General features: G+C 41.9%; 1 protein-coding gene across 1 annotated transcript in view; it reads left to right on the plus strand.

Annotated features, from left to right (window-relative positions):
• The window catches only part of LOC121536238 (parathyroid hormone 2 receptor-like), an 85,544-nt gene that overhangs the window by 14,933 nt on the left and 47,458 nt on the right, over positions 1 to 23,153 (plus strand). Inside the window, exon 3 of the mRNA XM_041843506.1 lies at positions 6,713 to 6,866. Coding sequence (XP_041699440.1) covers positions 6,713 to 6,866 — 154 coding nt within the window. The remainder of the gene's footprint in view (positions 1 to 6,712; positions 6,867 to 23,153) is intronic.

Consider the following 23,153-nt stretch of genomic DNA (forward strand, 5'->3'; position numbering starts at 1 on the left):
CTTCCATTTAAGAATGATGGAGGCCACTGTGTTCTTGGGGACCTTCAATGCTGCACACATTTTAATCAATTTTAGAATAAGGCTGTAACGTAAAATGTGGAAAAAGTCAAGGGGTCTGAATACTTTCCGAAGGCACTGTATGTTCTCATTGTGAGATGTGAGATAAGTCCATCTTCTCAGAATTTCATTTCCTTATCCTTTGAGCCCTTACTGAAGTGAATATCTGAATACCATGTCCTCACTGTTCAAGCTGCATGTCCTTGTCTAATTACACTGACTTGGTAAAATGACTAATTTGCTAATGTGTACTGATTGAATAGTAATGTGTGGTTCTATTGTGTGAATGGAAGTCTCATGACAAAAGAACACATACTGTTCTTGTCTGAAAAGAGGAAGACCAATGATGATGTAACACTGATGCGGCGCAGGTCCTAATCCAGGCACTTGTCCTCTGGACTACTACAACTTGCCATTGGTTGGGCTCCCTGCTTGTGCCATCAAATCCCTTCAATTTATCCAGAATGCTGCTGCCCGCCTGGTTTTTAACCTTCCTAAGTTCTCTCATGTCACCCCGCTCCTCTGCACACTCCACTGGCTTCCAGTCGAAGCTCCATAAACATTAAATGTATTATACATTTATTCAAAATTAATCATATAATTGTTGAATAATTGTTGAATAATCATATAGTTATTAAATTGGGTAACACTTTATATTAAGGTACCTTAATAAATCCTTTATAAACAGTTTGTAAAGAGTTGACTTACATTTATTAATCATTGTTCCTACATTTGTAAATGTCGATAAGCAATCTCTAAATAGTCATTTACGAATTTATAAACTATTTTAAGTTAGATTTATAAGATAATTAATAAGGTGTTTGATCATAGTATGTTTACAATTTGTAAATTATTAATAATGTATTACTAATGTACTTATTATGAAGGAGTTATTGTTTATAAGTCATTTGTTAATGTTTGATTAATGGTTTGACTCACCTTTTATGTACATATTTATACATCTATTTATACATCTACATTTTTGGCACCCCTGTTTAAGATGTGGTCGAGGACTTCCAAAAATGCTCCTTTTTTTTAAACAACATAGAACCCAAATGCAAAAAAAGAGAAAAATCCAACCTTTTATTTAAGTACATTACTTTGGTGTAAAAAAAAAAAATCACACATTTAGAAAAAAAATAAACTTGAAATCATGTGTCCCACAATTATTGGCACCCCTGATGTTAATACTTTGTACAACCCCCTTTTGCCAACAAGACAGCACTTAATCTCCTCCTATAACATTTCACAAGATTGGAGAACACAGAGAGAGGGATCTTTGACCATTCTTCTTTGCACAATCTTTCTAGATCATCCAGTGTCCTGGGTCCTCTCTTATGCACTCGCCCCACAGGTTTTCGATTGGGTTGAGGTCTGGGGACTGAGATGGCCATGGGAGGACCTTGAGTTTGTGACTGCTGAACCATTTTTGTGTAGATTTTGCCACATGTTTTGGATCATTATCCTGCTGAAAGACCCAATGACGACCCATCTTCAGCTTTCTGGCAGAGGCCATCAGGTTTTTATTTAAAATGTCCTGGTAGTTCAAAGCGTTCATAATGCCATGCACCCTAACAAGGTTCCCAGGGCCTTTGGAAGAGAAACAGGCCCACAGCATCACAGATCCTCCACCATACTTCACGGTGGGCATGAGGTGCTTTTCGGCATACTCGTCTTTTGTTTTACGCCAGACCCACTTAGAGTGTTTGTTGCCAAAAAGCTCAATCTTAGTCTCATCTGACCAAAGCACACGATCCCAGTTGAAGTCCCAGTGCCGCTTAGCAAACTCCAGACGTTTACGTTTGTGAGTGTTAGTGAGAAAAGGCTTTTTCCTTGCATGCCTCCCAAACAGCTTGTTGGCATGTAGAGAGCGTCTGATTGTTGTTTTGGAGACTTTGTGACCCCAAGATGCCACTCTTTGATGCAATTCTGTGACAGTGAGCTTAGGACTTTTTTTTACTTCTCTTACCATCCTCCTCACTGTGCGTTGTGGCAAGATAAACTTGGGACCTCTTCCAGCCTTGTTTGTCACTGTTCCAGTTGTTTTAAACTTCCTAATGATTCCTCTGACTGTAGATACGGGCAAGTTGGGGCGGCAGGTAGCTTAGTGGGTAAGAGCGTTGTGCCAGTAACCGAAAGGTCGCTGGTTCTAATCCCCGAGCCGACTAGTTGAAAAATCTGTCGATGTGCCCTTAAGCAAGGCACTTAACCCTAATTGCTCCTGTAAGTCGCTCTGGATAAGAGCGTCTGCTAAATGACTAAAATGTCAAATGTAAATGTAAGTTAAGGCGAGTGGCTATTTTCTTGTAGCCATTGCCTGACTTATGAAGGTCGACACAAATCTGCCTTACTTGAATGGTGTGTTCACTTGTCTTTGCCATGTTGACAAATGGGTAAGAGAATTAGGCCTCTGTGTCACGTCATATTTATACCCCAGGGAAACAGGAAGTCATGGAATTTTTGGAAGTCCTCGACCACATCTTAAACTGGGGTGCCAATAATAGTGGAGGGCACTGTATATAATGGGATATTTATTGATTGTTAATGAGTGTATTTGTGAGTGTGAATACATGCACTTACTAATAGCTCAGTTGATGATTCATGTAGACCCTTATAAGCCATTTACTTATTAATCAACTATTTTGCAGCCAGTAATCTAAAGTGTGCACTATATACAGTGTATACTTTATAAATGTTTATATGTGACTGGTTACTCCCCAAAAGTAGTACCTGATGCTGCACCAATGGCAAAAAATTATAATATATATATACAATAGTAAAAGATGAAGTACACAATACAAGGAAGCATACAAAAAAAAAAAAAAAAAAAAACGGAGCATCTCCAGAATCAGTTTATTCAGTCTGTCTTCAAGTCTAAACGGACATACCCCAATATGTTTTCACCGCGGCTTAAAAACATACCTCAATCCAGGGACAGAAGGTGTCGCTGTACTCCTAATTGCCCCATTATCCCAGCTGCAAAATCGAGAAAATGTAAATAGTGTTAGTTTTTTATTAAACTGCCTTTTTCATCAGCATGCTCGGCTAGCTAATGCTAAAGCAGCCATTGGATTCCTGAACACTTCCGGCAGCAACTCACCCCAACTCTAGGCGTCTCATTTTCATTCCAATGGGCTGCTTTAGCATCAGCTAGCCTATCGTGTCCTGGCAAGTTTAGACACGTGTAACGTTTAGTTACATAGCTGAGGGTAGCTAACCCTGTAACATGGCTAGCCACCACATGATACAGTAGGTAGCTAGCTTGGTACATGCCAGCTACCAGTAAAGTTACAACAGGGCAGCAAAGTTACCTTCAAGCGCAACTAAGGAGTCTGACGGGACATTGGTCTGAAGTCATGTCATGTCAGAATTGTATATTGTATAAATATAACCGTGCCTGTCGTAAGTATTCAACCCCGCCTTATTTGTAGCCATTGGTGGAGCATCAGGTACTGTCTAGTAATGTGGCCAGCTTTTGGGGAGTAACAAATAATTTAGTAACATTTATAAAGTATATTTTATAGTGCACACTTTAGATTAGGGACTGAAAATAGTTTATTCATAATTAGAAAATGGTTTAAAAGGATCTACATTAATCATCAACTGATGTATTATTAGTAAGTGCATGTATTCACATTTATAAATGCACTCATTAACAATAAATAACTATACTATTCATGACATATATGAATATGGCAACAAAAGCCATATAAATAATCTGATGAGTTGACAATAACTCCTTTATAACTGTCTTATAAGTACATTAGTACTACATTATTAATCATTTATAAATTGTGAACATAGTATGATGAAACCCTATTCATGTTCTTATAAATCATTAATACATAATGTAATAGTGTTTATAAATGTATAAAATACTAATTAGAGATTGCTTATTGACATTTACGAACATAGGAATAATGATTCATAAATGGTAAGTAAACGCTATACAAACTGTTTATAAATAGTTTATTAAGGGACCTTAAAATAAAGTATTACCAGCTGTCAAAGGTTAACTAATGCAGGGGTTCCCAAACTTTTTCACTCAGGCCCCCCTTCCAGCATTGGGGATCATCCCGCACCACGTCTATTTCTATGGGCACAGTTCATGACACAAACTGTTCACACCCCTCTTGTTGGCGGAGAGAACATTTTGCAGGTTTTAAGCTCCTTTCCTGAAATTCTACACATTTTGTAATAGGGTGCAGAGAAAACGTTGCAGTTTTAAAGCTAATTTTCTGCAATTCTACATGTGATATTCATGTGATATTTGAGTGAATCAAACATTACAACAAAATCAATGGGCTAAAAAACCTAGCTAAAAAACATTAGCTGACATGGGCTAGTTGATCTGGACATTTTTGGCATGTTATAAATAGCTCTCTAAGGTCTGCAATGACTGACAGGACAAGAGGAAAACTGCTGATGCACTACCAAATTTCGAAATTGCACCTTGTGCATTCTACTATTACAACTTTCAGGAGTAAGTTGAAAGCCGCCCCCTAGGGGTCTCTGACATGTGGTTAGACTCGCTCAGGTTGAACAAACTTAAACTTGCGCCTTTTTTCAATGCTGAATTGAATGTAATTTACAAAAAAGAAAGGGGTCAATGTATTTTTTCTCTCGCAAACATCCTTTCTGAATTTTTAAGTTATCCAATAAGTAATCAGTAATGATTGAGTTGAAGACGTGAATCCAACATATAATTTGTTAACAAGTTAATAGGCTATTTATTGTATTTCAAAAGTGATATTAAATTGTGTTTGGTTGCCATTGCAACCAAATATCAACATTTGAAGGAGATTTATCTTCTGCTTGGATAGGTACAAATCCAACATATTTTATACAAGGTTTGTCTATGTTGAAATTTGGTTACCATGATGACATAATCCTGTGGTTGAAATTCACCTTTTTCAAAACTGCTGTATTTTCCACGTAGATTCCACGTCACAATACGTTGACAAATTACGTTGAAACAAGGTTGATTCAACCAGTTTGTACCCAGTGGGTAGTAACTGTAACAAGGGGTTGGAACCGGTTCAGGGAACAGAACCGAAAAACTGAAAATAACAAAAATGTTCAAGGAGAAGAAACAGAACCTGGAACGAAAGTGATCTATACTGTTCCAGAACCTAACCGTTGTACCATTTTAAAAGCATGGAAACCGGTTAATAATGTTATTTTACTTTCAGGGCATTTCTTTCCAGTTCCACAAAAAAACGCAAAAAAAAACCACCTATGCAAAGCATCCCTCTGTCAATCAGAAACTTCTTCCAGTGTCTGCCTGACAGCTGAAAAGCTTTGCCAGTGAGTGTGCGTGTAGCCTACCTGCCACTCCCCCTCCGAAGCATAGCTGTAGCCTACTGACTTTACAATGGTGATTCAGAAGATAGGCAGAGATATTTTTAATTAGAGAAGAATGGATTAACTTTTTCAATGCAAGTTAGGGATACTATAGTTATCACATTTCACATTGGATTGATTAACTACAAAAAGGTAAGACGTGTTTTTAAATCTGGTGCCGCTCTGCACACACAAGTTTGTTAGCCAGCTAGCTAGCTCTGGTCCAACGTTAAGTCAACTCTGAATTTCAAAGACATTCAAAGTTCCTCCATAGAAGCCGCTCCTCGGTAGGTATAATTCATCGCAAGATACCCAGCGCTTCAAGCCAAGCCTCCTCTTCCACCCTCACTCGCTCCCTCCCCCCTCACTCCATCTCTCCCCACCCTAAAAATGTCAGTTGCATCTCGCGCCCTACACTTGTCTTTCCATCACACACGTAAACAACTCACTGAGCTATAGCTTGCCCGCTCCATAGCAAGCTGCTCTATCCGCACTGCATGATTGGTGAAGTAATTTAATGTCGAGCTAAATGTTAAAAAAATATATGATTTCAGAGGTTTAAAAAGGAACAGGAAGGAACGGAATAAACCAAAACTTTTTGGGTGTTTGAATTGTTTCAAAACTTTATTTTGCTGGTCGGAACAGTGGAACGGAACGAAAAAAAGAATGGTTCTGTTCATAAGGAAACAATTCGAAAATAATTTCAGTTCTAACCCCTGACTGTAACGGATGACATTTAGAAAGTAACCTACCCAACCCTGATCAATGACTAGTATAGTTTACTAGAGAAGTCATCACTGGTAGCAGCCATTGATGTATAGAAAGAAACTCAGTGAAAGCTTGGCATGACTGGAACGTGGGCTGGCAGGGAAGCCATTTAGAGAAATGTCACATTGTAAAGTTTCCGTTGTCTCCCATTGTGATAAATGTGTCTATAGTGTTTCTTTGGCACCTAACAGATCTTTTGCAGACGCTGAAAATGTGAGTGTTGCGTCCCGGTAATTATTTGTCATCAGTTATGAAAAGCTTCCATCTCCCTCCCACTTGTCTCAACATCTGAGACAGTATGGGCCTCCCTGATACAAGGAAATCACAGAACCAGAACCAGTTCTCTCTATAGAAGAAGGGAACTGGAACAGGGACTTTGATAAAGTACCTGCAGTGAGAAGTCATTTTTTTGGGAAGGATGAGTTTGAAAGACTCTCTCTTGTTTTTGGTTTCTCTCACTCCTCGTCTCTCTTCCCCCCTCTCTGTCTGTCTGTCTGTCTCTCTGTCTGTCTCTCTCTCTCTCTCTGTCTCTCTCTCTCTCCAGATTGGGTGTAAAGTGACAGTGTTGCTGTTCATCTATTTCCTGGCGACTAACTACTACTGGATCCTAGTGGAGGGCCTGTACCTTCACAGTCTCATCTTCATGGCCTTCCTCTCTGACACCAAGTACCTGTGGGGCTTCACCCTCATCGGATGGGGTGAGTGTGTGTCATGATTTCATTTTAATTTAACCTCTATTTCTACAGGTTATTCTCATTGAGAATAAAACTATTTTGCAAGAGAGACCTGTGTGTGATGATGTCATCGTAAGACTGCAGCCTTTATGGAATATGATTGGGTTGGTGTGCATTCTAAAAACAAATGTAATGCCCAAATTGTTGTTTATTTCATTTCATCAAAAGCTTTGGTAATCATGCTATAATATTTGTTATCTAAATGCCAGTACACATTGATAATGCACTCTGACACCAGAGACCTATACTACGTACCTGGTTTGAGGAGTTAGCGAGGTAACTTTGATCAACTCTGAGTTCAACTCGGGATAACCGATACCAGAAGTGGAAAGAGTACTGAAATATCCTACTCAAGTAGAAGTACTGTGACTATAATAACATTTTATTAAAGTAGAATCAAATCAAATTTTATTGGCCACATGCGCCGAATACAACAGGTGCAGACATTACAGTGAAATGCTTACTTACAGCCCTTAACCAACAGTGCATTTATTTTTTATAAAAAAAGTAAAATAAAACAACAACAAAAAAAGTGTTGAGAAAAAAAGAGCAGAAGTAAAATAAAATAACAGTAGGTAGGATATATATCACAGGGGGGTACCGGTGCAGAGTCAATGTGCGGGGGCACTGGCTAGTTGATGTAGTTGAAGTAAAACTACTGGTGTAAAAAACGACTTAAGTAAAATGTAGCTTGTTTAAAAAGTACTCAAAATATAAAAACATTGACCTTAGCTAATTTCGCTAAGGTTACCTGAAAGTTGTTCCACATGATCTTTTCCATGCAATAAATAGAAAAATAAGAGAGGAAATACACTGAGTGTACAAAACATTAGGAACACCTGCTCTTTCCATGACATAGACACCAGGTGAATCCAGGTGAAAGCTATGATCCCTTATATACAGTGGGAAGAACAAGTATTTGATACACTGCCGATTTTGCAGGTTTTCCTACTTACAAAGCATGTAGAAGTCTGTCATTTTTATCGTAGGTACACTTCAACTGTGAGAGACAGAATCTAAAACAAAAATCAAGAAAATCACATTGTATGATTTTTAAGTAATTAATTTGCATTTTATTGCATGACATAAGTATTTGATACATCAGCAAAGCAGATCTTAATATTTGGTACAGAAACCTTTGTTTGCAATTACAGAGATCATACATTTCCTGTAGGTCTTGACCAGGTTTGCACACACTGCAGCAGGGATTTTGGCCCACTCCTCCATACAGACCTTCTCCAGATCCTTCAGGTTTCGGGGCTGTCGCTGGGCAATACGGACTTTCAGCTCCCTCCAAATATTTTCTATTGGGTTCAGATCTGGAGACTGGCTAGACCACTCCAGGACCTTGAGATGCTTCTTACGGAGCCACTCCTTAGTTGCCCTGGCTGTGTGTTTCGGGTCGTTGTCATTCTGGAAGAACCAGCCATGACCCATCTTCAATGCTCTTACTGAGGGAAGGAGGTTGTTGGCCAAGATCTTGCAATACATGGCCCCATCTATCCTCCCCTCAATACGGTGCAGTCGTCCTGTCCCCTTTGCAGAAAAGCATCCCCAAAGAATGATGTTTCCACCTCCATGCTTCACAGTTGGAATGGTGTTCTTGAGGTTGTACTCATCCTTCTTCTTCCTCCAAACACGGCGAGTGGAGTTTAGACCAAAAAGCTCTATTTTTGTCTCATTAGACCACATGACCTTCTCCCATTCCTCCTCTGGATCATCCAGATGGTCATTGGCAAACTTCAGATGGGACTGGACATGCGCTGGCTTGAGCAGGGGGACCTTGCGTGCGCTGCAGGATTTTAATCCATGACGGCGTAGTGTGTTACTAATGGTTTTCTTTGAGACTGTGGTCCCAGCTCTCTTCAAGTTATTGACCAGGTCCTGCCGTGTAGTTCTGGGTTGATCCCTCACCTTCCTCATGATCATTGATGCCCCACAAGGTGAGATCTTGTATGGAGTCCCAGACAGAGGGTGATTGACCGTCATCTTGAACTTCTTCCATTTTCTAATAATTGCGCCAACAGTTGTTGCCTTCTCACCAAGCTGCTTGCCTATTGTCCTGTAGTTATCCCAGCCTTGTGCAGGTCTACAATTTTATCCCTGATGTCCTTACACAGCTCTCTGGTCTTGGCCATTGTGGAGAGGTTGGAGTCTGTTTGATTGAGTGTGTGGACAGGTGTCTTTTATACAGGTAACGAGTTCAAACAGGTGCAGTTAATACAGGAAATGAGTGGAGAACAGGAAGGCTTCTTAAAGAAAAAGTCAGGTCTGTGAGAGCCGGAATTCTTACTGGTTGGTAGGTGATCAAATACTTACGTCATGCAATAAAATGCAAATTAATTACTTAAAAATCATACAATGTGATTTTTTGGATTTTTGTTTTAGATTCCGTCGCTCACAGTTGAAGTGTACCTATGATAAAAATTACAGACCTCTACATGCTTTGTAAGTAGGGAAACCTGCAAAATCGGCAGTGTATCAAATACTTGTTCTCCCCACTGTACTTCTCCCCATCTTAGCTACTGTTGTATCAATATGTTTTGACCATGACAGTTTACAATCCAGGGTTACTCCAAGCAGTTTAGTCACCTCAACTTGCTCAATTTCCACATGATTTATTACAAGATTTAGTTGAGGTTTAGGGTTTAATGAATGATTTGTCCCAAATATAATGCTTTTAGTTTTAGAAATATTTAGGACTAACTTATTTCTTGCCACCCACTCTGAAACTAACAGCAACTCTTTGTTAAGTGTTGCAGTCATTTCAGTCGCTGTAGTAGCTGACATGTATAGTGTTGAGTCATTCGCATACATAGACACTCTGGCTTTACTCAAAGCCAGTGGCATGTCATTAGTAAAGATTGAAAAAAGTAATGGGCCTAGACAGCTGCCCTGGGGAATTCCTGATTCTACCTGGATTATGTTGGAGAGGCTTCTATTAAAGAACACCCTATGTGTTCTGTTAGACAGGTAACTCTGTATCCACAATATAGCAGGTGGAGTAAAGCCATAACACATACGTTTTTCCAGCAGCAGACTATGATTGATAATGTCAAAAGCCGCACTGAAGTCTAACAAAAAAGCCCCCACAATGTTTTTTATCATCAATTTCTCTCAGCCACAGTCACTTGTGTAAGTGCTGTGCTTGTTGAATTTCCTTCTCTATAAGCATGCTGAAAGTTTGTTGTCAATTTGTTTACTGTAAAATAGCATTGTATCTGGTCAAACACAATTTTTTCCAATAGTTTACTAAGGGTTGGTAACAGGTTTGTCAAGGCTGAGGTGTGTGTGTGGTGTGGGAGTCAGGCGCAGGACACCGAAGCTTAGTCCAACAAAGTTTACTTGTGAACCACAAGGCAAAGATACAACGATCGGCCTCAAACAAAACAGAGGCGAGCTATTACGCAAACTATGCGTAAAACAATAAAACAACAAAACAGAGAAAAAACACGCAGCACGACGGACAGGCAAAAAACAACACACAACCTAACCAATACAACACAGGCAACTTATAGAACACGTAATCAGACACAAACGGACACAGGTGTAACAGACAGACAAAAGCAATCAAACATAGAAACATTCAACGGTGGCAGCTAGTACTCCGGGGACGACGAACGCCGAAGCCTGCCCGAACTAGGAGGAGGAGCAGCCTCGGCAGAATCCGTGACAAGGTTAATTGGTCGGCTATTTGAGCCAGTAAAGGGGGCTTTACTATTTTTAGGTAGCGGAATGACTTTTGCTTCCCTCCAACCCTGGGGGCACACACATTCTAGTAGGCTTAAATTGAAAATATGGCAAATAGGAGTGGCAATATCGTCCTCTATTATCCTCAGTAATTGTCCATCCAAGTTGTCAGACCCCTGGTCATTGTTGATAGACAACAATAATGTTTTCACCTCTTCCACACTCACTTTATGCAATTCAAAATTACAATGCTTGTCTTTAATAATTTGGTCAGATATACTTGGATGTGTAGTGTCAGCAATTGTTGCTGGCATGTCATGCCTAAGTTTGCTAATCTTGCCAATTAAAAAATCATTAAAGTAGTTGGCAATATCAGTTGGTTTTGTGATGAATGAGCCATCTGATTCAATGAATGATGGAGCTAAGTTTGCCTTTTTTCCCAAAATTTAATTTAAGGCGCTCCAAAGCTTTTTACTATCATTCTTTATGTCATTTACCTTTGTTTCATAGTGTAGTTTCTTCTTTTTATTCAGTTTAGTCACATGATTTCTCAATTTGCAATACATTTGCCAATCGGTTGTGCAGCCAGACTAATTTGCCATTCCTTTTGCCTCATCCCTCTCAACCATACCATTTTTCAATTCCTCATCAATACACGGGGATTGAACAGTTTTTACAGTAATTTTCTTAATGGGTGCATGCTTATTAGTAACTGGAATAAGCAATTTCATAAATGTGTCAAGTGCAGTGTCTGTTTGCTCCTCATTACACACAACGGACCAACATATATTCTTTACATCAACAACATAGGAATCACTACAAAACTTATTTTATGACCTCTTATACACAATATCAGGCCCAGCCTTTGGAACTTTGGTTTTCCTAGATATGGCTACTATATTGTGATCACTACATCTAATGGATTTGGATACTGCTTTCAAACAAATGAATGCTAGGCCTACTTCAACTCTCATTAAGGTGTCATGAACGGCTTCATAAAGGTGTTATGAATACTTATGTTGGGTTTAGGCTCCAGGCCCCAGTTAAAGTAAAGTTTTACCCAGCAAACATACATTTTATGTGATTTAATTTAATGAATTTGTCACGATCGCTACATGATGAAGCGGACCAAGGCACAGCGTGATAAGCGTACATCTTTTAATGAGTACTTTACACCAACAACAAAACAACAAAACGATACGTGAAGTCTAAAGGTTCACCAACACAAACCTATACAGAACAAGATTCCACAATCAACTGTGCAAAACAGGCTGCCTTAGTATGGTTCCCAATCAGAGACAACGAGCAACAGCTGCCTCTGATCGGGAACCACCCTGGCCAACATAGATCTAAACGATCTAGACAGAAAACAAGGAACAACTAAACATAGGAACTAACACCCTGGCTCAACATTAAAGAGTCCCCAGAGCCAGGGCGTGACAGTACCCCCCCCCCCCCCCCCAAAGGCGCGGACTGCGACCGCGCCAACCAAACACCACAGGGGAGGGGCCGGGTGGGCATTCCGCCTCGGAGGCGGATCCGGCTCCGGGCGTGACCACCACTCTCTCTCTCGCCCTCGTGGTCTGGCCCTGCTGGCCGGAGCTGGACTGAACACAGGTGGAGCAGATTGCTCTGGCTCCGGCGTGGAGCAGCTGACCAGTGCCGGACCAGGCACAGGTGGAACAGGCACGGACCGTGCCGGACTGACGACGCGCACCACTGGCTTGGTGCGGGGAGCGGGAACGGGCCGGACCGGGCTGACGACGCGCACCACTGGCTTGGTGCGGGGAGCATGAACGGGCCCGACCGGGCTGACGACGCGCACCACTGGCTTGGTGTGGGGAGCAGGAACAGGCCGAACCGGGCTGGCGACGCGCACCACTGGCTTGGTGCGGGGAGCAGGAACGGGCCGGACCGGGCTGGTGATGCGCACCACTGGCTTGGTGCGGGGAGCAGGAACGGGCCGGACCGGTCTGACGACGCGCACCACTGGCTTGGTGCGGGGAGCAGGAACATGCCGGACCGGGCTGTGGAGACGGACTGGAGGTCTGGAGCGAAGAGCTGACACAACCCGTCCTGGCTGAATGCCTATTTCTACACACTCTGTGTGAGGCATCAGCACAGGACGTACAGGGCTGTGCACTCGTACTGGCACTACAGCACGTGGCACTGGCGCAGGATATCCGGGACCAAGGAGGGGTACTGGAGGCCACGAGCGTTGAGCCGGCACACTCCGTCCTGGCTGCATGCCCACCTTAGCACGACACGTGCGTGGTGCTAGCACAGGACGTACAGGACTGTGCCGGACCACTCGCGGCACAGTACGCAGCTCCGCATAACTCGGAACCTGCCCAGTCTCACGCTGCCTAGCCTGAGTACGGGGAGTTGGCTCTGCTCTACCTCTAGGCTCCGCCAACCTCCCTTCCAGCCCCCCAAACCTGGTGGCCTCCTCTCCTAATCCGCCGATACGTCCTGTAGCTGCCTCCAGCATCCCCGTCGTCCATGCCGTGTGCCCCCCAAATTTTTTTTATTGGGGTTGCCTCTCGCCTGTCCGACGACGACCCGGTTGGCGCCGCTTCTCCTCTCCTGCCTGAGCATCCTCCCTCATCGCCCTCCGGTAGCGGACGGCCTCCTCCTCTGTGATTCTCCCCCAACCGAGGAGGACATCTACCAGAGTAACCTCCTGTTCCATACCCGGCGTTTGCTCCTGCACACGCTGCTTGGTCCTATTTTGGTGGGATCTTCTGTCACGATCGTTATTAGAGGCAGACCAAGGCGCAGCGTGATAGGCGTACATCTTTTAATGAGTACTTTACACCAACAACAAAACAACAAAACGATACGTGAAGTCTAAAGGTTCACCAACACAAACCTATACAGAACAAGATCCCACAATCAACTGTGCAAAACAGGCTGCCTAAGTATGGTTCCCAATCAGAGACAACGAGCAACAGCTGCCTCTGATCGGGAACCACCCTGGCCAACATAGATCTAAACGATCTAGACAGAAAACAAGGAACAACTAAACATAGGAACTAACACCCTGGCTCAACATTAAAGAGTCCCCAGAGCCAGGGCGTGACAGAATTATGTGATATTTGGCTATTCTATGATTTCATACATCACCTGAGTGATCTAACCAAATATAATTAGCTAAAAGAAGAATATAATTTGACCCAGACTCTATCTGAGACTTACTGAGTCTGGCTTTTAGATGAACGTTATCCTAATTTACACAGACAAAGTGCATAGCTAAAAATCCTAAGTCTCTCTAAATATGTCACGACCAAGCAAGCTAACATTAGCTAGCTAGTTCAATTGCTGACATGCTAGCCACAATAACGGCTATTATCATTGAGTGGTGGTTAGCCATGTTGCTAGTTAGCTAACTTAGCTGCAAGGATAGCTAGCTACTAACTGCCTAAGCCATCCACAGCGACATTTTTTATTATTCATATCTAGCTATCTTACCTCTATGTTTCCTCAAGTTCGAGACAGCTTTTTTGTAGGAAGCCACCTCCGCCATCCGGGGTATACAGCTTGCATTGCATGATTACGCTATCGCCTCTCCTGTGCTTGAAGGAGCCCTGGTCACTGAAATGCCGCCATAGATTCTCCTCTTCATCTTCTTCAAAAGACACAGACGCTGATTCTGTGTCTGGATTGTCTCCTGACTCTACTCCGTCTCCATGTCTCTCTAGCTAGCCAAATTATTATAACTTCATTATTGTTCAGTTTGTGTGGACAGTTTGATTTGATTGGCCTGTTTTGCACACAATGTGTGAAATTTGTTTTGATTGGTCACTGACTAAACAACGATGAGCAGTTTCTTCTGTCTTCGAGGGGCTACCACCCGCAAACTTTCCGTGCCATCGTGATCAACTATTATGGATAGCATATAAAATTGTACTCTGTAACGGATGGTTTTAAAAAGGTAGTGAAGTACAATACTACATTCAAAACATACTTAAGTAAAAGTAAAATTACTGACTTAGAAAAATACTTGAAGTAAAAGTACTCGGAAAAGCTACTCAATTACAGTAACGAGAGCATTTGTAATTCGTTACTTCCACCTCTGACGATACCACGAAAGATCAGGTACATTTCTATGGCAACGAATCCTTCAGAACAAACCTGCTAGCTAACTGAGAGCTAACTTTTCTGACTGAATGTTGTTTCCACGTCATTTCAATTAAATTATGTTGAACCAACTTGGAATAGACGTTGAGTTAACGTCTGTGCCCAGTGGGAAGTGTCTGAGCCGCGAGTTGAGGACCAATTAAATCAGAATCCCTCCCTCTCACAAAGAGTGCATCATCAACCCTTTAATTTGAGTCATAAAAGTGCATTGAAATTATGGTAACACTTGATTTTAAGGGGTCCTTATTACAGGTATTGTAGTTAATTGTAATAATAACTCAATGTTACACTGTATAACAACATCTAACTGGTGGTAATTGCAGTTTAACTTGGTTGAGTTTACAAAAACAGATCTGATATAGGTCAACCTCACTGACTGGGGTCAACCATACGGGTGTCATCCCAGATTATATATATTTTTTAAAGTATAATTAATGTGTACGTTACCCATTATGACCACCTGAACCTCCTTGCCACTGTGTGTTAGACAGGATTTAGCTAGTTAAAATGAAGTGTACTTGTAATTATTTTGTACATACAAGGTACATTACCCATTCTGACAATCTAATCATCAGCTTCTGAATACATCACAGAGTACATATCTGTAATATCTGCATAAGTACAAGGTTGTCTCTAGTTGTTACACAGGATTTAACTATTTAAAGTGACGTGTAACTTTATAGTTACCTATGAGCAATTTCTATATATTTACTTATTACTCAGTAGCAAGTGAAAATACCTACAAACAACTTTATTGCAACATGTAAAAATACCTTACAGGATTTTTATTGTTAGATTAATAATTAGATTAATTAGATTAAACAAAGATATAGGCCTACTCAATAACATAAAAATAACTATTCTAGTGGTGACTCAAATACTAATAAGTTAGCTAGTGTTTAGCTACATTGAAAAGGAACTAATGTTACTCATAGCGTGACACAAGTAGGTAGCTAGCTAACATTGACATAATGGGTGTGTCTAACGTAATAACCTTGGATAACAGATACCCTGAGAACAAGGTTCAGGGAAGATAAGACCATCGAGCCCAGCTGACATTAGCTAGCTAGCTAGCTAGTTAGCTAGTGAGTAATGATCATAGCATATTTGCCAGCTTTAGCTAGCTAGGTAGTCAATGTTAGAAAACTAGCTAGCTAATCCAAGAAAACTCAACAGATTGCATGGAAAGTCTATTCTGTAGATGGTAACTAGCTAGCTAGATAGCCTAGTTGGTAGGCCCAACAAGAACGTAAGGTAACGTTTGCTAGCTAACCAACACTAAGATAGCAAGCAAAGCTTCTTCTTCTTCTTAGAATTTGTATTGACGGATCGCAACTGTGAGGTGCATACACCGCCACCTACTGTACTGCAGTGTGAGGCCGGTCACGGCCTCCCTATTCATCAATGTCTCTTATCTAGCACTGTGTTTACGCCTGCTGTTCTGGAGTGTGAATTCATTACACTTTGTGACACAAAAAGGGAAGGGGAAAGGGATTGGGAAAAGTGAAGAAAAATGCCCTACCAACTAACCCTACTAAGGTCGATAACTAAGGTTGATGTCCGCGCTCCCCGCTGAAATCGAATTAGCATAATACGAAAATCCCCATAGAAATCCATCAGTTTAAGCTAGAGATATTTGTTTTTTTTCCTTAAATGCGTCTCAATCCACCGCATTCGCCTATGTCACACTTCCACATCTGCGGTAAAAGTTGACAGAGCTAGAGCGGTGTGAAGGAAAAGCAGCCAACAAGTTCTCAGCATATGTAGGAAATCCTTCAAGACTGTTGGAAATGCATTCCAGGTGAAGCTGGTTGAGAGAATTCCAAGAGTGTGCAAAGCTGTCATCAAGGCAAAGGGTGGCTATTTGAAGAATCTCAAATATAAAATTGATTGAAAGTTGATTTGTTGAACACTTTTTTGGTTACTACATGATTCCATATGTGTTATTTCATTGTTTTGAGGTCTTAACTATTATTCTACAATGTTAAGAATTGTAAAAAAATCTTCAGAAGCAGCATTTATCTCAATCCTCTTACAACCTCCTCTTTCTGTTACTCTGTTTATTTTTATACATCAAAACGAGGATGGGGCATGAATAAAGCACATCAAAAGAGGATGGGGCATGAACAAAGCAGAATTTACCTTAAGAGGTCTCTTATTCATGCCCATCCTCGTTTGATGTGTTCCTCCTTGTAGAGAGCAGGGGGCATGAAAGACACCTTTGAAATGTAGATGCTGAAAAAATGCTTTTTGAGGTGGAGCTGTCTGGAGCACTGTACCAGCGGCTACAATTTTTGGGGAACTGCATACCGGCACCTCTCTAAAACAAAGTAGCCTATCACCGTCCCGGAATCACAAACAGTCAAAAAAAAAATTATCAAAGCGGAATGAAAGCCAGATCTGCATTGAATAGCAGTGGAGAGTAGGCATTCATATCCTGATCAAGATTATTTGCGCTAGTCTGTGAATCCGGTGTACGCGTACCAGTAGACTTACGGTTTGAGAATGCACAGATTGAGAATGCGCTATGCCTGAATGTGCAGGATGCACTATTCCAAGTTGTCAAATGAGGGTTCTTACGGTCATGAAAATCCTGGAAAAGTAATGTTTTCCTTTTAAAATATATTATCAATCACTTAAAAATCTACACTACCGGTCAAACGTTTTAGAACACCTACTCATTCAAGGGTTTTTCTTTATTTTACTGTTTTCTACATCGTAGAATAATAGTGAAGACATTACAACTATGAAATAACACACATGGAATCATGTAGAAACCACAAAAGTGTTCAACAAATAAAAATATATTTGAGATTTGAGATTCTTCGAATCGCCATGCTTTGCCTTGATGACAGCTTTGCACACTTTTGGCATTCTCTCAACCAGCTTCACCTGGAATGCTTTTCCAACAGTCTTGAAGGAGTTCCCACATATGCTGAACACTTGTTGGCTGCTTTTCCTTCACTCTGCGGTCCAACTCATCCCAAACCATCTGAGGTCGGGGGATTGTGGAGGCTAGGTCATCTGATGCAGCACTCCATCACTGATGCAGCACTCCAAGGATCTCTCTGTACTTTGCTCCGTTCATCTTTCCCTCGATCCTGACTGGTCTCCCAGTCCCTGCCGCTGAAAAACATCCCCACAGCATGATGCTGCCACCACCATGCTTCACCATAGGGATGGTGCCAGGTTTCCTCCAGACGTAACGCTTGGCATTCAGGCCAAAGAGTTAAATCTTGGTTTCATCAAACCATAGAATCTTGTTTCTCATGGTCTGAGAGTCTTTAGGTGCCTTTTGGCAAACTCCAAGCGGGCTGTCACGTGCCTTTTACTGAGGAGTGGCTTCCGTCTGGCCACTCTCCCATAAAGGCCTGATTGGTGGAGTGCTGCAGAGATGGTTGTCCTTCTGGAAGGTTCTCCCATCTCCACAGAGGAACTCTGGAGCACTGTCAGAGTGACCATCAAGTTCTTGGTCACCTCCCTGACCAAGGCCCTTCTTCCCCGATTGCTCAGTTTAGCCAGGCGGCCAGCTCTATGAAGAGTCTTGGTGGTTCCAAACTTCTTCCATTTAAGAATGATGGAGGCCGCTGTGTTCTTGGGGACCTTCAATGCTGCAGCCAATTTTTGGTACCCTTCCCCAGATCTGTGCCTCGACACAATCGTGTCTCGGAGCTCTACGGACAATTCCTTCGACCTCACGGCTTAGTTTTTGCTCTGACATGCACTGTCAACTGTGGGACCTTATATAGACAGGTGTGTGCCTTTCCAAATCATGTCCAATCAATTGAATTTACCACAGGTGGACTCCAATCAACTTGTAGAAACATCTCAAGGATGATCAATGGAAACAGGATGCACCTGAGCTCAATTTCGAGTCTCATAGCAAAGGTTCTGAATACCTATGTAAATAAGGTATTTCTGTTTTTTATTTCTCATTTCTAAAAACCTGTTTTCGCTTCGTCATTATGGGGTATTGTGTATAGCTTGATGAGGAACATTTGTTATTTAATAAATTTTAGAATAAGGCTGTAATGTAACAAAATGTGGAAAAAGTCAAGGGGTCTGAATACTTTTCCGAATGCATTGTACAGATAGCCAGGGGCACACTCCAACACTAAGACATAATTTACAAACAAAGAATGTGTGCTTAGTGAGTCCACCAGATCAGAGGCAGTAGGGATGATCAGGGATGTTCTCTTGATAAGTGTGTGAATTTGACAATTTTCCTGTGCTGCTAAGCATTCAAACTGTAGCAAGTACTTTTGGGTGTCAGGGAAAATGTATGGAGTAAAAAGTACATTGTTTTCTTTAGGAATGTAGTGAGGTAAAAGTAAATGTTGTCAAAAATATAAATGGTAAAATAAAGTACAGATACACAAAAAACGACTTAAGTAATACTATAAAGTAGTTTTACTTACAGTGGGGAAAAAAAGTTTTTAGTCAGCCACCAATTGTGCAAGTTCTCCCACTTAAAAAGATGAGAGAGGCCTGTAATTTTCATCATATGTACACGTCAACTATGACAGACAAATTGAGAAAAAAAAATCCAGAAAATCACATTGTAGGATTTTTAATGAATTTATTTGCAAATTATGGTGGAAAATAAGTATTTGGTCACCTACAAACAAGCAAGATTTCTGGCTCTCACAGACCTGTAACTTCTTCTTTAGGAGGCTCCTCTGTCCTCCACTCGTTACCTGTATTAATGGCACCTGTTTGAACTTGATATCAGTATAAAAGACACCTGTCCACAACCTCAAACAGTCACACTCCAAACTCCACTATGGCCAAGACCAAAGAGCTGTCAAAGGACACCAGAAACAAAATTGTAGACCTGCACCAGGCTGGGAAGACTGAATCTGCAATAGGTAAGCAGCTTGGTTTGAAGAAATCAACTGTGGGAGCAATTATTAGGAAATGGAAGACATACAAGACCACTGATAATCTCCCTCGATCTGGGGCTCCACGCAAGATCTCACCCCGTGGGGTCAAAATGATCACAAGAACGGTGAGCAAAAATCCCAGAACCACACAGGGGGACCTAGTGAATGACCTGCAGAGAGCTGGAACCAAAGTAACAAAGCCTACCATCAGTAACACACTACGCCGCCAGGGACTCAAATCCTGCAGTGCCAGACGTGTCCCCCTGCTTAAGCCAGTACATGTCCAGGCCCGTCTGAAGTTTGCTAGAGTGCATTTGGATGATCCAGAAGAGGATTGGGAGAATGTCATATGGTCAGATGAAACCACAATATAACTTTTTGGTAAAAACTCAACTCGTTGTGTTTGGAGGACAAAGAATGCTGAGTTGCATCCAAAGAACAACATACCTACTGTGAAGCATGGGGGTGGAAACATCATGCTTTGGGGCTGTTTTTCTGCAAAGGGACCAGGACGACTGATCCGTGTAAAGGAAAGAATGAATGGGGCCATGTATCGTGAGATTTTGAGTGAAAATCTCCTTCCATCAGCAAGGGCATTGAAGATGAAACGTGGCTGGGTCTTTCAGCATGACAATGATCCCAAACACACCGCCCGGGCAACGAAGGAGTGGCTTCGTAAGAAGCATTTCAAGGTCCTGGAGTGGCCTAGCAAGTCTCCAGATCTCAACCCCATAGAAAATCTTTGGAGGGAGTTGAAACTCAATCAATCAATCAATTTTATTTTATATAGCCCTTCTTACATCAGCTAATATCTCGAAGTGCTGTACAGAAACCCAGCCTAAAACCCCAAACAGCTAGTAATGCAGGTGTAGAAGCACGGTGGCTAGGAAAAACTCCCTAGAAAGGCGAAAACCTAGGAAGAAACCTAGAGAGGAACCAGGCTATGAGGGGTGGCCAGTCCTCTTCTGGCTGTGCCGGGTGAAGATTATAACAGAACCATGCCAAGATGTTCAAAAATGTTCATAAGTGACAAGCATGGTCAAATAATAATCAGGAATAAATCTCAGTTGGCTTTTCATAGCCGATCATTAAGAGTTGAAAACAGCAGGTCTGGGACAGGTAGGGGTTCCATAACCGCAGGCAGAACAGTTGAAACTGGAATAGCAGCAAGGCCAGGCGGACTGGGGACAGCAAGGAGTCACCACGGCCGGTAGTCCCGACGTATGGTCCTAGGGCTCAGGTCTCTCAGTTGGCTTTTCATAGCCGATCATTAAGAGTTGAAAACAGCAGGTCTGGGACAGGTAGGGGTTTCCGTAACCGCAGGCAGAACAGTTGAAACTGGAATAGCAGCAAGGCCAGGCGGACTGGGGACAGCAAGGTGTCATCATGCCCGGTAGTCCTGACGTATGGTCCTAGGGCTCAGGTTCTCAGAGAGAAAGAGAGAACGAGAGAATTAGAGAGAGCATACTTAAATTCACACAGGACACTGGATAAGACAGGAGAAGTACTCCAGGTATAACCAACTAACCCCAGCCCCCGACACATAAACTACTGCAGCATAAATACTGGAGGCTGAGACAGGAGCGGTCCGGAGACACTGTGGCCCCATCCGAAGAAACCCCGGACAGGGCCAAACAGGAAGGATATAACCCCACCCACTCTGCCAAAGCACAGCCCCCGCACCACTAGAGGGATATCCTCAACCACCAACTTACAATCCTGAGACAAGGCCGAATATAGCCCACAGAGGTCTCCACCACAGCACAAACCAAGGGGGGGGCGCCAACCCAGACAGGAAGATCACGTCAGTAACTCAACCCACTCAAGTGACGCACCCCTCCCAGGGACGGCATGAAAGAGCACCAGCAAGCCAGTGACTCAGCCCCTGCAACAGGGTTAGAGGCAGAGAACCCCAGTGGAGAGGGGAACCGGCCTGGCAGAGACAGCAAGGGCTGTTCGTTGCTCCAGAGCCTTTCCGTTCACCTTCACACTCCTGGGCCAGACTACACTCAATCATATGACCTACTGAAGAGATAAGTCTTCAGTAAAGACTTAAAGGTTGAGACCGAGTCTGCGTCTCTCACATGGGTAGGCAGACTGTTCCATAAAAATGGAGATCTATAGGAGAAAGCCCTGCCTCCCGCTGTTTGCTTAGAAATTCTAGGGACAATTAGGAGGCCTGCGTCTTGTGACCGTAGCGTACGTATTGGTATGTACGGCAGGACCAACTCGGAAAGATAGGTAGGAGCAAGCCCACGTGTTGCCCAGCGACAGCCCCAAAACATCACTGCTCTAGAGGAGATCTGCATGGAGGAATGGGCCAAAATACCAGCAACAGTGTGTGAAAACCTTGTGAAGACTTACAGAAATCGTTTGACCTGTGTCAGTGCCAACAAAGGGTATATAACAAAGTATTGAGAAACTTTTGTTATTGACCAAATACTTATTTTCCACCATAATTTGCAAATAAATTCATAAAAAATCCTACAATGTGATTTTCTGGAATTTTTTTCTCATTTTGTCTGTCATAGTTGACGTGTACCTATGATGAAAATTACAGGCCTCTCTTATCTTTTTAAGTGGGAGAACTTGCACAATTGGTGGCTGACTAAATACTTTTTTTCCCCACTGTAAGTACTTTCACCACTGCAACTACATCACACCTGCCCAGACCCACATTTTCACTCCCCAATCTCCAGCGCCCGCATCACTCTCCGCCACATGGCCTCAAACTGCACCATTTTGTTTCTCTCCATCGCCCATGCAATTTCAACATTTTGATAATAAAACATTTAACCTTTCCATTGTGTTAAGGACAAAGGATTGGTTGATTTCCAGTTTTTAAGTATACGTTTTTTCAAGATGATTGATGAGAAAATTATTGTCCAACTCATTGGGTATCTCACTGCACTCTCATATGCCATGTCTTGAAATATGCAGACAGATGGATTAAAAGTAAATTTACATTGTAATAGTTCTGACAGCCAAATTTCTAACTCCACCCATAACTTGTTGACTTTTCCCAGAAGGCATGGATTATTGAGTCATTGTTAGTTTTACACTTAAGACATGACTCTGCCATTGTGCTGTAGAATTTGTTAATTTTGTCTCTTGTATAATACATTATATACATTAGTTTACACTGGATTAGGTGTACATTTTAGTTAACTGTAATTTTGTTAGTTATGATCCAACATTCCCTCCATCTTGAGCCAATATCAGTTCTTTTTAAGTCTTGGTTCCAATAGTTTATATTTTTGAGTTGGATATACTCTCTGCAAGGTTTTGTATAGCTTACCTATCATATGAATATCATTTTCTGACTCAAATAGGATTCCCTCAAGATTGCTCTGATGTCCAAAAGATTTCAAATGAAAATGTTGTGATAAAAAACTTTGAAGTTGCATGTATTTGAAAATATCTACATTGGTCAATCCAAAATTGCTTTTTAATGCTGTCATGGAAATAAATGTATTTCCTATGACCAAGTCATTTATGGTTTCTATGCCTTTAGTTTTCCATGTGGACCAATTTATCG

The sequence above is a fragment of the Coregonus clupeaformis genome, chromosome 23 (genome assembly GCF_020615455.1).
Source record: "Coregonus clupeaformis isolate EN_2021a chromosome 23, ASM2061545v1, whole genome shotgun sequence".
Taxonomy (NCBI): Eukaryota; Metazoa; Chordata; class Actinopteri; order Salmoniformes; family Salmonidae; genus Coregonus; species Coregonus clupeaformis.